This window comes from Haliotis asinina, chromosome 15 (assembly GCF_037392515.1).
Source record: "Haliotis asinina isolate JCU_RB_2024 chromosome 15, JCU_Hal_asi_v2, whole genome shotgun sequence".
In the NCBI taxonomy this organism is placed as follows: domain Eukaryota; kingdom Metazoa; phylum Mollusca; class Gastropoda; order Lepetellida; family Haliotidae; genus Haliotis; species Haliotis asinina.
In genome coordinates, this window is record NC_090294.1 from 48045390 (window position 1) to 48060449 (window position 15060).

General features: G+C 38.4%; 1 protein-coding gene across 1 annotated transcript; it reads right to left on the reverse strand.

Annotated features, from left to right (window-relative positions):
* Nucleotides 1-3470: 3470 nt before the first annotated feature.
* On the reverse strand, nucleotides 3471-14810 carry LOC137265764 (TNFAIP3-interacting protein 2-like). Its single transcript, XM_067801214.1, has 8 exons — nucleotides 14697-14810; nucleotides 13337-13830; nucleotides 11674-12015; nucleotides 11135-11206; nucleotides 10750-10956; nucleotides 9670-9894; nucleotides 8675-8767; nucleotides 3471-7072 (listed from the first exon to the last, which is right to left on the reverse strand). The coding sequence occupies exons 2-8, from the start codon at nucleotides 13796-13798 to the stop codon at nucleotides 6722-6724; spliced, it is 1752 nt and encodes a 583-aa protein (XP_067657315.1). The 5' UTR covers nucleotides 13799-13830; nucleotides 14697-14810; the 3' UTR covers nucleotides 3471-6721.
* Between the last annotated feature and the right edge of the window lie 250 nt (nucleotides 14811-15060).

Genomic DNA, 15060 nt, shown 5'->3' on the forward strand with positions numbered 1-15060 from the left:
TGTCATTTATCACCCTTTGAGAGTTTTGAGACCAAGTCAGCAAGCCTGAACATCTGACCAAAGGCCTACAGCGATCGTAGCGCTAAGATGATTGTAACTCCCATACTTTAACACAGACTTACTACTGTAGCAATATTGGGTTGAGAAACGGGGCCCAGATTGTCACGTATATCTACATTCTTGACCAAAACAGATGGTTAGTGTACACTGACAGATAACCTTTAGCATAATTCTCCAAGAGACAACAGAGCTAAATATTCATTAGACAGATAAATTTCCATGACTTGTTTCACAGATCTGCTTGTCAGTGTCTAGGCGGTTAATATCTCTTTGATGATGAATAATTTATTTCACACTCAAACTTAATAGATATATTGACAGTTTGAGCTATTTGATACATCATGCTTGTTCCCTTAAAGAATAACATTATATCCAAACATTCATTTTGAACCCATGGTCACATGGAAGACCCAGGTTCTGTTCCCCACATGGGTACAATATGTACAGCCCATTTCTTGAGTCCCCTGCCGTGACATTGTCGGAATATTGCTAAAATTAATACTAAGACTAAATTCCCTCATTTTTAACCCCAAAAGAGGGATACATAAATCATGAAATTAGAAGTATTGTAATTGACAAAATGCAAAAATATATTTAATGAATGATTGTATTTTCTTTAAAAATGCAGTAATATATTTATTCAGTGATTGTGTTTTCCTTAAAAGTCATCGTATTTTTTTCCTGTGTTTGGAAAATACAATTGCAGTAAGTCCCTTGGCAGAATAATAACACAACCTCTCCAACCATAACACTGTCACATATCTTGATTTATTTAAGTGAGCAGATAATAATGCATTCTTTCCATGACATACAATGTTCTCAGAAGAATGTGCCCTGAATGTGACTGATATAAAATGATGAAATTAGTTTTTGTCTCAACCACACTCATAAACTACAGCAAAAACCAAAGTGAGTAAGTATACTAAAGATAATCAAACATACATTTGCATCTTCTGTTTTATTTAATTAATAGTTTCAGTCAATGTTGATAGGACTGGTTGGTTTTCAGGGGGGCCAGTCGGTATTAAAAGTCCTGTACAAATGTTTGGGAAATTTCATACACTGATTCATTAAACAATAATGCAATACATGTATTTCTGGGTATCAAAGGAGTATCTTTGTATCTTACTTTATCTTACTTATCTTACTTTGAGCATGTGACTGAATCAGTTTAGTAATTCCAATAGAAAAAAGTGAAAAAAATCCTTTAAAAAGCAAAAAAAAAGTTGTGAGGTGTGGTGAACATACACACTGCATATTGGCCTAATACTTAATACAACCAACAAAAATGATTTAGTCAGTTTGATAACACATTTATCAAATTTTTGGTGGTGCTTAACTTTTTCACATGTGTATATGTGAGAAGTTTGAAAGTAGGACTGTTACAGGCATTTGGTTTTCACTTTGGTGAGGGTTTTGAGTTGAAACTGTATTTAGAAGTCATAAAAGAGTGAGTAAGTTTAGTTTTATGCCGCACTCAGCAATATCCCAGCTATATGGTGGCGGTCTGTGATTAACCGAGTCTGTACCAGACAATCCAGTAATCAATAGCATGAGCATCGATTAGCGAAATTGGGAAGTGATGACGTGTCAACCAAGTCAGCGAGCCTGACTACCCAATCCTGACAAGTATAGAAGTCATAAACATAGTCCAAATTGTTTGGTGGTTTTTTTTCAGTGACACAAACAAGGAAGTGGCCTTTCATTCATAAAGCTGACACTGTAAATGAAAACGCAATAGGAAGGATACAGGTTTTCCCAAAATTTATGGACTTTCAAGTTTCCTTGATAATTGATTCAATATTTTGAAGAAATTTTAGTAAGTGGAACAAATAATATAATTACAGCAAATTTTGAAATGAGGCCTTGCAGTTCACATGAATTTGTTATAGGTATTGATATGCAGTGAAATAGAAATGACAAAAATGAAATCATAAATGGTTGGTGTGGAGGTTCACTGGAAATGTCACAGTCGTTAGAGGATGATCAGAAAAATATATACCCTGGTACATATTTAGGGATCATTTTGAAAAAGGAACATTACAAATTATAAAGTGTTTTTGTTGTTTGTCTTCTGAGACATTTGACAAGGTGTGAGTGAAATTAGTTTTACAAAGCTTTTAGCAATATTCAGGCAATATCACGGTGAAGGACATCAGAGATGGGCGTCACACATTGTACTCATGTGGGAAATTGAACCTGGACCTCCAGCGTGATGAGTGAACACTTTGATCTCTACCCTACCCCACTGCCTCAAGTGGACAAGGGCATGGGGACGGTCATCCAACATTATGACAAATACTGGAGAGGGTAATTATTTTCAGTACATTAGGGATCGTTCATGACGTATCTATGTTCGTGTCAATACAATCATACAAAATCTTCAGCTTTTATAATCCAATCCCAGCATTCAGATGATGATGATGATGATGATGATGTGTCATTTGAATAAAGTTGTAAATAAGTCCCAAACCTCACAAACAAAGATTGTAATTATTTCCCAAACCATGCCGTTTCCTGTTTACATACAGAGCCTATTCTCAGCGTGTTAAATAGCTACTGGCCTGCTAGTACATGGCTATTTAAAATCCAGTCAGACCAGTAAATTTTCGTAGTCACCTATTAATGGATTTTCATGGGGTCTTTTTGAAAACAAATCCATCTCTGACTTAAGTTATGATACACTTTTGTACCAAGCAGGATTATGACCTGATAGAAATGTTCATCATATTAGCATCTGTAATGATGAAACCAATGTCAACATTCTGATTTTAGGCAACTGAATGAATTCAGGCATAGGTACCCTGACCGGTTCGCAAACATTGGAAACTATTTTGACACTGCCTGTACTTTGAACATTTCATACTGGAAGGTGTCAGTCTGATGTGGTTGGAAATCTGCAACACCTTTGGTACCTTACACCCATAAAACAAGGTTAGTATTGCGACACATCTTTCAATATGAGACACTAATGAGTGAGTTTTAGGCCACTACAAACAGTATGCCAATGATTCATAACTCAGAAGGTTCCACATTGGTGACACCCAGGAAATGGGTTTGGCACAGACAAACCAAGAAGGATTCAAACCCATGCACTGTAACACACAAGGGAGGCAACTCTGCAGAGAACTGAGTGAGTGAGTGACTTCAGTTTCATACTACTTTTAGCAATATTCCAGCGACATCATGGTGTCAGACACCAGAAATGGGCTTCACATACTGTACCAACATGCGAAATAGAACCTGAGTTGTTGGTGTGAAAAACGAACACTCTAAACACTGGGTTACCATACCCCTACTCTGCAGAGCAAAACTTAGATGACAGTGCAAACGATGATACTATGGCAACAAAGTTCACACGTAGCATCACAGTGCACTGAGTAGACGCACACAGACCAAGATCATGATAGTTCGTTTCATCTCATTTATTTACAAAATCATGGTTGTAAGCATTAAGTCCAATCCTTATTAACCAAGAGCTACTTTATAGCACCAGTCCACAGCACAAGGTAAATGCAAGTGGATATAACTATATAGTGCAAGCCTTGCCATATGATTTTATATGATTGTCCTAACATGATTTTATAAATTATAGAATGCTTATGATATAGTGTCCAAAACTAACAAAACAAAGACTGACTTTTAGAATACTTCTTGTATTTAATTTTCATCAGGTAAGATGAATTGTAAATACACACTGTGGTTGACATGTTGCTTGTGTACTCTTGCCTATGAGGTCAAACTTCTAATGAATGTAAAAAATGTAATTTCTAATTTCAAGTAGGAATTTAAAAATTATACAAATGAAGGACTCCTGAACTTGATGGAGGCTTGTTTTTATCATAATAAACTGTGTTCCACAGGAGATACTGCTTCAGTAAGATCAAATGGTATCTCACCAATCAATCTTGACTTCCAGGTCGTTTTGATAGTAGATTTTGTACAATGCCCTGACAATTCTATGATGTCATGAACTTGGTGATGTCACAATGCTATGACATCTCTGTACTGCAAGTCTAATGATAGTACAGTGTTCAGAGATGTAAATTTTGATGATAAATAGAATCTCACCCTCCTGTCTTTCAATATCAATATTCTCTATATATTTGTGCATAATTTCAGATCGTGTGACAGACCAGCACCAATTACACTCATGAAACCAGCACTCTTCTCAAACCGATGAAGCTTGACTCAACAGGTTTCACTCATGAAATTACACAACATTGAATTTCTAAGAACCTTGATGTTGCTGGTAATTGATAGCTTGTATTTTAAGGCATGTACAAAATTATTCAAAGAAATATTCCATTCAAGTGCACAGACAGGAAAGTAAGCTTTTCAACAGTATTCCCGTTATTTACTAGAAACAGGAACGATATGGGTTATGAGTAGTTTCAATAGGCATGTCACAGTCATGTGCAAATGAGGAAATGCCATTTGACATGAGTCATGTTCATAAACATATGATAATCATCATGATAATCATAACCTACATCGCATGAGTAATAATTATAAACATCACAGACAAAAGATTCCTTTCGAACACTGAATGTTTTTGAAAAGACTGAAAACCCGATCTCTCCATGAGCAATTATAGATACTGATAGCATTAAACACATTCGTGAGAAGCAGGGATTAAATTTGGTAAATCTGTATTTGAACCCAAGATCATAGGTGTCTGTCACACCTAAGGGAGACAATTCTTCACATAAGTTGACAACCTGCACTTCCTAATAAAGTGGAATAAAAATCAAGAAACATGAGGTTGCAAACAATTAATACTAGTACATGAAATTAAAAACTGTAAAAACAGACAAAGGAACTGTTATGATAGGCTATTCATATAGCACATGTATCCATATAACTAGTACCTGCTCAAGTCACTGAGAATAAAACTATAGTGCACTCATCAAAATACCTGTGATGGAACTGGAAGGGGAGATCTGTAAATTATGTGGCATATATATCACAAGAAAGGCCAATAGGTATACTAACTCCAAATTCTTTTGCATGTTTAGTTTCTCATCTAAAAAATATGTGCAGGTGTTCGTGAATATTGCAAATCTTGTTACATGTCAAAGCAAAGACTGGACAAAGGCATTGTGTTGAAGTGTTGCCAGTAAAATAGAACTGATATTACAATGTTCAAAATATTCCAGTATTTTCATACTGTTTTACAACTGGGTCATCAGGAACTGACCCAACAAGATGTCTATACAATAGTCGTTATGAGTCATCTTAACTCATTTAGTTCACACTGACATAAATCACTTCCGGTTTCCTCAATTAGAACCTGTCCTTAAGCATATAGACACAATCCCTATACATTACAAGTAACTTTCAACAAAGATATCTGTTTGTCTTCGGTTCTTCCAACCAATCAAACAGGGATTAACACTGGTTAACAACTGTGGTCGAATTAAAGAACCAGCCTTTAATGTGATCTTGAATTTGCAAAATTTAAATGAGTAACAGGAAAAAGTAATTTCAAACAAAATATCAAATAATAATAATTTTCACAACTCACATTCACTGTTTACACTTGGTTGAGATAACAGGTCAATGAATGACAATAATAATCATGTCAGCACCCGTGGGTCAAGTTATTCACAGTTACACAGCTATATGTCACAATATCGGAGCACATACATTATAGTACAATTATACATAAAAGCGCAGAGATTGGGAAAAGCAGGGGCCATGGGAAATTTTGCACATTAGAATGAAAAATATCCCATTAAAATTGGGAAGTTTACTGTAGATACAAGGGCAATGGCCCATTCAAAATTCAGGAAATGGCTAGTAATCTTAAAAATGGCCCATTGTCAAAGTTCTCTTTGCCAATCCCTCAAAGCACTTCACATATGTTCTTTATGTGGCATTTAGAAGCTGGTATGATAAAGGGGAACCCTTATAACGGATAGACATGTTCTTTTCTGCAATGTATGCCACATGTCAGTGTAAATCCTACCACTGTTATCATTTGCTTGATACACTGAAACTGAAACATCACATATATTACAATAAAGTTGTCCATCCTTAAAAAGTATTCCTCTTTCAGCTCTTCACAGCTCGTCACAATCTTGCAGTATATAGTCTACAGTCCTATTACACACATAAGCTGACCTGTTGGCCTTGAGTAACCCTTACTTGTCATTAAGCGGCCACTAACAGGATAGGGTGGTCAGGCTCACTGACTTGGTTGACACATCATCGGTTCCCAATTGCGCAGATCAATGCTGATGGTGTTGATCTCTGGATTGTCTGGTCCAGACTTGACTATTTACAGACCGCCATGATGTAGCTAGAATATTACTGAGTGTAGCATAAAGCTAACACACTCACTATAAGTTCTTCACTACTCCATACCACAATATTGTTTCATATACATTATACTGCAGTTACACATATTAGCTCCATACAGGTCCATGCCACAATATTACGGCACATACTTTATCTCCAAATGTCTGGGTACAGTTATCACAATATGCTGTTGTATCCATGAAATCCAAGATTTAAGCTTGATGTGTGTAAGAAGTTACACACAACACACCTTGATGTGTGTCAGAAACTGCAAACGACACATTAAAATTACCCATAACACACCTCAACACATGTCAGTGAAGTCACACAGAGCACATCATGGTGTGTATCAGTGAAGTTATTCACAACAGATTTCCATGTGCTCCAATAACTTATCCTGTTCTTCCTCTGAAAAGCCCTGACTACACTTTGGACAACACAGTGTGTCTTCCTCCTTTTTCCTCAAGCCCTGTTTAAACAGTGTGGGGTCCGACCTCATGACAGGAAGACTCACTGGCCCCGAGGCCATGAATTTGGGGGCATGCTGAGGTACGCTAGGGCTGGTTGGTGATCGTGAGGTGATCAATTTGGGGCTGATGTCAGGAGTTGTTGTCATTGATAGGTTGCCGTCAGCTTCTGTCACATTGCTGCCGTCGGTCACAATCAATCCCTGTCGCTGAGGCCACCCACGGGCTTGTAGCTGCGGAGGCTGACAATAGGAATATTATCAATGTGACATTAGTGTGTAACCATACGTCCAATATATCATTAGTAGGGCTGCAACGTTTCACCCAGACCTCGATTTGACTTAGATATTAGAGTCCTTCGATTCAGTCTTCATACAATTACATACATCAGATTTCATTTAATTCTCCGAGTCTGCATTGTTAGGGTGCAATCCATCATCAACTTGGCAATGTCTCCTTGGATAATTAGCCTGGCATCAACTAATCACATTTCACCCTATTCCAACGCTCGAATTTGCAAAAGGTGGAGTCAAGATTGCATATAGGCTGCTTGGAGATGATTTAAATTTAGGTATTCAAATATCAAATAGTGACAATGGTTATTGAATTTGAAAATCGAAACTAAGGTCCAGTTTTGATGAATCGAAGCAAATCGTTGTAGTCATAACAACTGGACAAGACCAAATCAATCTCATGAACAGTTTCTTGTCATATCAATCAAATGTGAGTGCTAATATAACAAGGTGTGGTGTTATCCTTATCTACAATGCCAAAGGTGTGACTTGGACAGGTTATGGCTGCTCACAGGTAAACTGTAGCGCAAATGCATTGCGCAACATAGAGAAAATGACCAGTCTTCTTACATGTGAGCGAAGCGAGCAAAGGTTCATGTGAAACACTTTTTCTTCAACATTTTATAACCAACTCATGGTACATCAGACTGTTCTTCGCCTCCATTCCCCTTTCCAGCATCCGGTTCAACAAGTGAAGGAACAAGAGGATACTATTCCATATGAAATACTTGCAGTTACCTCCCCTGCTTCAATCACCCATTACGCCAGAAGTGTTTTTATGTAGAATAAGTGTTACGAAAATTCTAACAATAGAGACGATATTCTTGTTCCGTCACTTTGTTCAACCGGAAGCTGGCAGGGGTAATGGAGGCGAAGAACAATCTGAATACCTCGAGTGGCGCTTAAAATGTTGAATAATACATATTCCATGTGAGTAATTATTAAACATGGGGTAGGACATCTGAGTGCACAACCAAGTGAGGAAATAGGTGTGCACCTTTGATGCTGACGATATTTTATTTTCACATGAAAAATATTTTTCGATCCAAAGCAAGGGAAGTATGTTGCCAACCTTTGATCGCTTCACTCACACATGAAAAGACATGTCATATTCTCTGTGCTGTGCAACCCCGTTTGCGCTACAGTTTGGGCTGCTACACTGGCAATAACTGACATAAATTCAGTCTACTACACAAATATATGGCCCATGACCAGCCTTCTGTTGCTAGGGGAGGATGTAGTATCGCATGGAGTCATCCACCAGATGGCATCCTTACTTACTTTGGATTGAACTCCTTAGTTATGTGGACAAGGTGTCTGACTTCAGATCAGAAGGTCTGTCGTTTGAATCCACTTGTACAACTTGGATATTTTTATGATCACTACACTTGCCTTAAGGACACAGGGATGAAAGGCAGAGGTAGATAACAGCTGTAAAGGTGCATAGCAGCTGTACAGGTAGATAACAGCTGTACAGGTAGACGACATCTGTACAGGCAAATGACAGCTGTACAGGTAGATAACACCTGGACATTTATTGAGTGTACATACCTCCTGTGCAATGGACTGGTGCCGGCTGTAAACCTGAGGCTGTCGTGGTGCTAGGTTTTGGTTTACTTGTGGGAAATACCTCAACTGACTATTCTGAAACAAGACAGCAGTCATGTACAATGTTGTCCAAGAAGGAGCAGTAACTTCAAGACATGGTTAATGTCAGTGGTGCACTGAGATGTGGGGAGGTGTGGGTATGACTGCGGTTCGGAATTGATGAGAGCATGCTGTACTGTTAGAGTGTATGATGAGCATGGTATGGTGAGTTATGTTGAGCATATGGTGAGTTTATCATAATTATGTTGAAGGAATGTGAGTCATGGTTTTCATATGCTTAGTTATGGTGAGTGATGTTGACAGCAAGGTGAGTGATGTTGACAGCAAGGTGAGTGATGTTGACAGCAAGGTGAGTGATGTTGACAGCAAGGTGAGTGATGTTGACAGCAAGGTGAGTGATGTTGACAGCAAGGTGAGTGATGTTGACAGCAAGGTGAGTTGTGGTGACCGCATGGTGAGTTATCGAGAACATTTGTTGAGTTATGCTGCGGGTATCATGAATTATTGTGAGCTATCAAGCGAATTTGGTGAATCATGTTGAGGGTAACATGAGTTATGGTGAAGGTATTGCAAGTTATGGTTAGAGTATAGTGAGGAATGGTGAGAGTATAGTGAGGAATGGTGAGAGTATAGTGAGGAATGGTGAGAGTATAGTGAGGAATGGTGAGAGTATAGTGAGGAATGGTGAGAGTATAGTGAGGAATGGTGAGAGTATAGTGAGGAATGGTGAGAGTATAGTGAGGAATGGTGAGAGTATAGTGAGATATTGTGAGAGTATACCTATGCCAGCTGTCATTAAACACAATCACAGATTACAATAATATAGTTCCATTCTTTAAAAACTGAACACAAAACACTGATTCTGATGTCAGTATTATAAGTAGGCAAGGAAATTCTAAGCATGAAAAATACCAGGTTGACCAGGTGGCGCCACCTACCTCTGCCCGTAGGCTGTTCACCTCTTCCTGCAACAGGTGAGCTTTAGCTTGAGCCTTGGCACGGTCCTGTCTCTCTGTTTGGAAGTCCTCGGTGCACACCTGTATCTGTGCCTTCAGTGCTGCGATAGTCTCCTGGTCTCCTTCTCCCGACATCATCCTCAACTGCTGTATCTCTATTGCCTGGCTGGCAACAGTGGACTCGGACGCTTCCAGCTTCTCCAACAGCTGAAGTGAGCGAATTGGAACTAACACTCTACAAGTCTTGCATCCCAGCAGTTTGCTAACAAAATTTGACTCAAGAAGATCTAGGTTACAATTGTCTTCAGCACCTGAACAGGATCAGGGGCTCAGACTTGCTGACTTGGTTGACATGTTATCGTATCCCAGTTGTGCAAATCAATGCTCATACTTTCAATCTCTGGTTTGTCTTGTCTTGACTCAATTATTTACAGACTGATGCCATATAGCTGGAATATTACTGAGTGAGGTGTTAAACAACAAACCAACAACTACAGCTAAAATAGTCATTTGACCTCAATACATGGGCTTGTATTGCTAAAAACCTGCCATCAAGGTATGTATTTTTGGGTTTAGTCTAGTTTGTTGATACCGTATCAATATAACAATATCAGACAATCCAGTGATCAACATCATGCACATCAACCCATGCAATTCTGTGGGTGTCATGTCTTGCACATCAATGAAATGAATAGCAACAATATTTTGCATTTCTAAATAATTTAAATCAAACAATATATCAATTTGGGCTACATGTGTGCATCATCATTAAGAACTTCTAACAAGTATTACAACCAGATGAGATGGTATGGTAGTCTAGTGGTTAAAGAGTTCGCTCGCCAGGCCAAAGACTCGGGTTCAGTTCCCACCATGGTTACAATGGTGTAAAGCCAATTTCCGGTGTCTCCTGCTGTGCTATTTCCAAAATATTCAAAAAAGTGGCATAAAACTAAATTCACACACTCACTACTTCCGGGTACCCTGTCTACAGGAAAGGGAATCAGTATCATGATTATTCAGAGCAACACATCTTTACAAAAAAGAAATAAACAAAATGTTTACCTGTTTCTTGTCATTCTCCATCTTCTCCATATTCTCCTTTGCAGTGACAAGAAGGTTGTTGAGCTGACGTTCCCTCTCTTCCGTGATGCGTTTCTCTTGGCTGGCCTTGTAACGCTGTTGAAGCTCACGGTAGTTGCTGTGCAGTTCCTGGGTGTAGCGTTCACGGTCAGTGTTGTAATCCTGCCATCGTCGGTTCATCTCCTTCAACTGCAATTACCACATTACAAACAGCTCTGAACTTGGATTCCGCAACAGATCTAAAGTTAAAAAAATGATTTACTAAAGGAACATCTTTATCCATAGATGCTTTTTTAATTATTTCAGGTGGTGGTGTCTTAAATCATGAATGTTTAGGATTTCCAAATGATGACAAATGAAAACTTACAGTTTTTAATTCTTCTTTCAATCTCGTGTTCTCTTCCACAAGAATATTGCCATCAAGTGTATCTTCAGATTTCTGAAAAAGAACCCAAAATATGTCATTCTTACATTTGTTCACAAAACAATACATGTCACTTTCATTAAGAGATATCATAGCCCCAGTAAATTATTTATTGCAGTAAAGAAAATGAAAAGGTTTAGCACTTGCACTTAATCACTAAATACAGATGAATAAAGATATTTGACTTCATAAGCTGAAAGGGCTACATCAGGTATACACTTGGTGTTGTGACTGTATTTTATAATTTTTCATTTGGATGCAAGTAACTGATTTAAGTTATGATGAATTGGCAAATATATACTGCCTATAATCATTTGATGATTGATTTTTCTGTTTTCCAGAAATTGTACATGAAACAAGTAGCATGACCATGACTGAATCAAGGGATACTGTTTATAGTATTTGATCTGTTGCAAATTGAGTTTCTTTAGTCTGAATAATTTTGGAAGGACTGTACAAACAAAACATCTCATATCACTCACTTGATTAGACCTGACTTCTACGACTGGCACTTCCTGTTGGGTGAGGTTCACCTTGTTCTGTTCAGCATCCTCCAGCTTTATCTCCAGTTGCTGGCACTGCAGTACGAAATCCTTCAGCTTCTGTCGGAGTCCTGACACCTCTCCAGACATTGACTGACAAAGGACATCCTGGGTCCGGGAGTTGGACTGAAGCTTGTCGATGTGCTCACGAAGTTGACAGATCAGTTTGTCCTTTTCACTGTCAGACGACTTTAACATGTTTTCAAGGTCAGCAACTTTCTGAAGCAAGTTGTCTTTCTCAACTTGAAGGCTGGAGTTGACCCCCTGAACTCTCTCTATTGTCTGAAATAGACAAAAGGGAAATGAAAAACAACATGACATTCATGGATTTATCTAGGACTTCACACCAAGTACTTCACACCAAGTACTTCACACCAAGTACTTCACACCAAGTACTTACATAGCATAGCACATTCTTTGAAATTCTTGCTCTCAAGATAGTGATCTTAATCAAGATATAAATCCTTGACATCCATGTTATTTTTTACTTCTGCTTGTGGAGCTCACTTTCATAGCTAAAGCTTCACAGAACAAAATGAATCATTCTAGCTAGAAGCTCACAAGTACCTGAGTGAGTGAGTGAGTGAGTGAGTGAGTGAAGTTTTTTCACTGCACTCAGCAACATTGTAGCCACATGGCGGCAGTCTGCAAATAATCCAGTCTGGAGCAGACAATCCAGTGATCAACAACATGAGCATCGATCTGCACAATTGGGAACTCATGACATACTTAACTTTCAACCAAGTCAGCGAGCCTGACCACCCGATACCGCTAGTCGCCTCTTACGACAAGCATAGTCGCCTTTTATGGCAAGCATGGGCTGATGAAGGCCTATTCTACCCCAGGACCTTCACGGGTCTACAAGTATCTGTATTAAAGTCATAATCAATACAGTGCAGTTGATCATTCTTGCTTGTGTCAGCAATAATTGATGAGCTTGGAGAACAACCTGATATTTCTAAAACCTTACACGTTAACTTTACAGGTTTCTTGCTGTAATGTTTGTTAAATCAGGACATAAATAACTGATGCAGTTCCCTGAATCGCAAAATTGCACATACGCAGCTACACAACATATTAACAACAACATACTTGTATGCATATCTCAACAAGAACTATCCTTGATTGTCTTATTGATCAGTGCCTTTTACTTTATGGTTGTGTCCCATTAGTTCCCGTGTGAGTTCTGTGGAGGGGTTCACAATTACAACCGATTATGGATCAAAATCTGTATTTTGGAAGACTAACTAGCGATTGCTGACACAAGCTCTGGAAGATACACTGGAGATATGAATGTGCAATTGGTGTACAGTACAATTCTCAACAAGCTTGACAGTCTAACGCCTAGTCTCAGAATATATATAATTATGATAATACCAAATAAACTCATTTAAATGGAAAAGAGACCCCAGTAAGGAGGAGACTTCCTTCCCTTAAGGCTGAGCAGGGCAGTAGGGAACAAAATATAGTCCAGGGACTGTGAGACAGACTACAAGCTTTATGACTTCCATTTCAACTCTAGAAGTTCTCCATGTTTGATATTAAGATGAAGTATCACTAATTTCATGTCACAAGGGTATAATATATACCACTGCGGCAATACCTCGTGTAACTTGGTCACATCCTCAAATCCACCAGACATGCCAAGAAGATTCCGTAACCTTGCATTTTCCTTGGCTAAATTGTCTAATATTTGTTTTGATGTACCAGGAATAAAGAGTTCATTTTCTTCAAAAGTCACACTATTCGACAACCCATGATTGGCCAGCCTGTTCTGGAGATTTCTCACAGCTGTCTCCAGTGCTCGTTTTTGATTTTCCAAAGTGGTTATCTGTTGCCGGGACTCTTTCAGCAGGGTAGACACAGTCTCAATGCCTTCCTTCCGAATCTTCTGAGACTGGAGGCTGTGCTGCATTTCCTTAAACACCACCTTCATGTGCAGCAGCTTTTCCTTGTACCAGTCACGTTCCTGCTCCACAGTCAGTCGAGAACCACACTGCAATGTGGGATACTCTGGTTCCCCTTTTCCTGACATCATGTCTGTTGTCTCCTGTCCAACTCCCATGGGATACTGTTGTCCTTCAATAGCTATAGCAACTGCAAACATAATAAAAATGATCATCATGAGTAATTAACAAAGTTATTATTCGACATCAAATCTGCAGTATTTCAAGCTAATTCAGCCATATCATCGTGATATCAATCAATAAATTGGTATTTAAAAAATTGTCATCAATGGACGGTAAAACTACCACTACAACATCATATATGATTAAAACAAGAATGTTTTCTTAAAAAAACATACCATAAGAGTACAATACAATAAAAACAGGCAATAGCAACTGAAGCTAGGTCACCATGCTACGGACCATGAATGTTGTAGCAGTTCACTGTGATAGTGTTATATAAAGGTATAATATGTTATATATCTGATGCTTTTTTCCATTACAAGATATCTATGTTCTTTTCAGTTGATCGCAACCCTCATTTTTTTCGCCCTTCAGAGTGAGTGAGGCCCGCATACAGGCCAGTCTAAACAGCAATAACTGATGATCATTGTGAACTTTTTCAGATTTCATTTCTCTTCTTTCTTGAATTTACCAGAGACCATACACCGGTATATGGTCACTGAATTTACGAAAGAGGATGGTCTTACTTAAGTCAGACAGAGAGAAAATATACTGGACATCAAAATACAGTGTGAACACGACACAAATTCATATAACGGCAAACGAAGCATTACTGTCTTGAAATATGTGACAAAATATGCATAAAAACACACATGAACGCCTAACCAGGCAGAACTTTGGACGAGTGGCCAGATATATTATTAGTATAAACATGACCTCAGCTTTAACCGATGTCAAGCACGAAGGAAGGCATAATTAGACACAAGTGGGACACGGTCATAGTTTCTTGCGGATCTTCAGTATGTGGTATAGACAACAAATGTTATGTATTACCTTTTTCTGTGGTTTTATACGTTGAATGAAGCAAAATACGCTAAACTACAGACCGAAAGCTGTCAGGGTTTGTATCAGCAGTCAACATATACAGCGCATTTCCGGGGAAATCCTACCACATGACTTACACAGTTACTCTGATTGGTCAATATTCTCCAATGTCGGCCATCCGTTTTCAAAGGGGAATCCCCTATTGAGACCACCTCGACGAAATAAAATACAAATTACAGTCATATGACATTTTGTGTTTTTTTTCCGTTTTATTTTCTTGTTTTATCGTTCAAAACACCAGCAAGAAAAGTAATTGATTCTTGAACTGAAAATGCGTGTAAAACTATAAGTAAACCCCGTCTTAGGAAACTTA

Bases quoted from the DNA above. Each gene is read 5' to 3' on its own strand.
- LOC137265764 (XM_067801214.1), bottom strand. From the start codon at position 13,798: ATGGGAGTTGGACAGGAGACAACAGACATGATGTCAGGAAAAGGGGAA. The intron at 12,016-13,336 runs GTATTGCCGCAG...TGTCTATTTCAG, and splicing joins ATGTGACCAAGTTACACGAG to ACAATAGAGAGAGTTCAGGG. The intron at 8,768-9,669 runs GTAGGTGGCGCC...GTCTTGTTTCAG, and splicing joins TGAACAGCCTACGGGCAGAG to AATAGTCAGTTGAGGTATTT.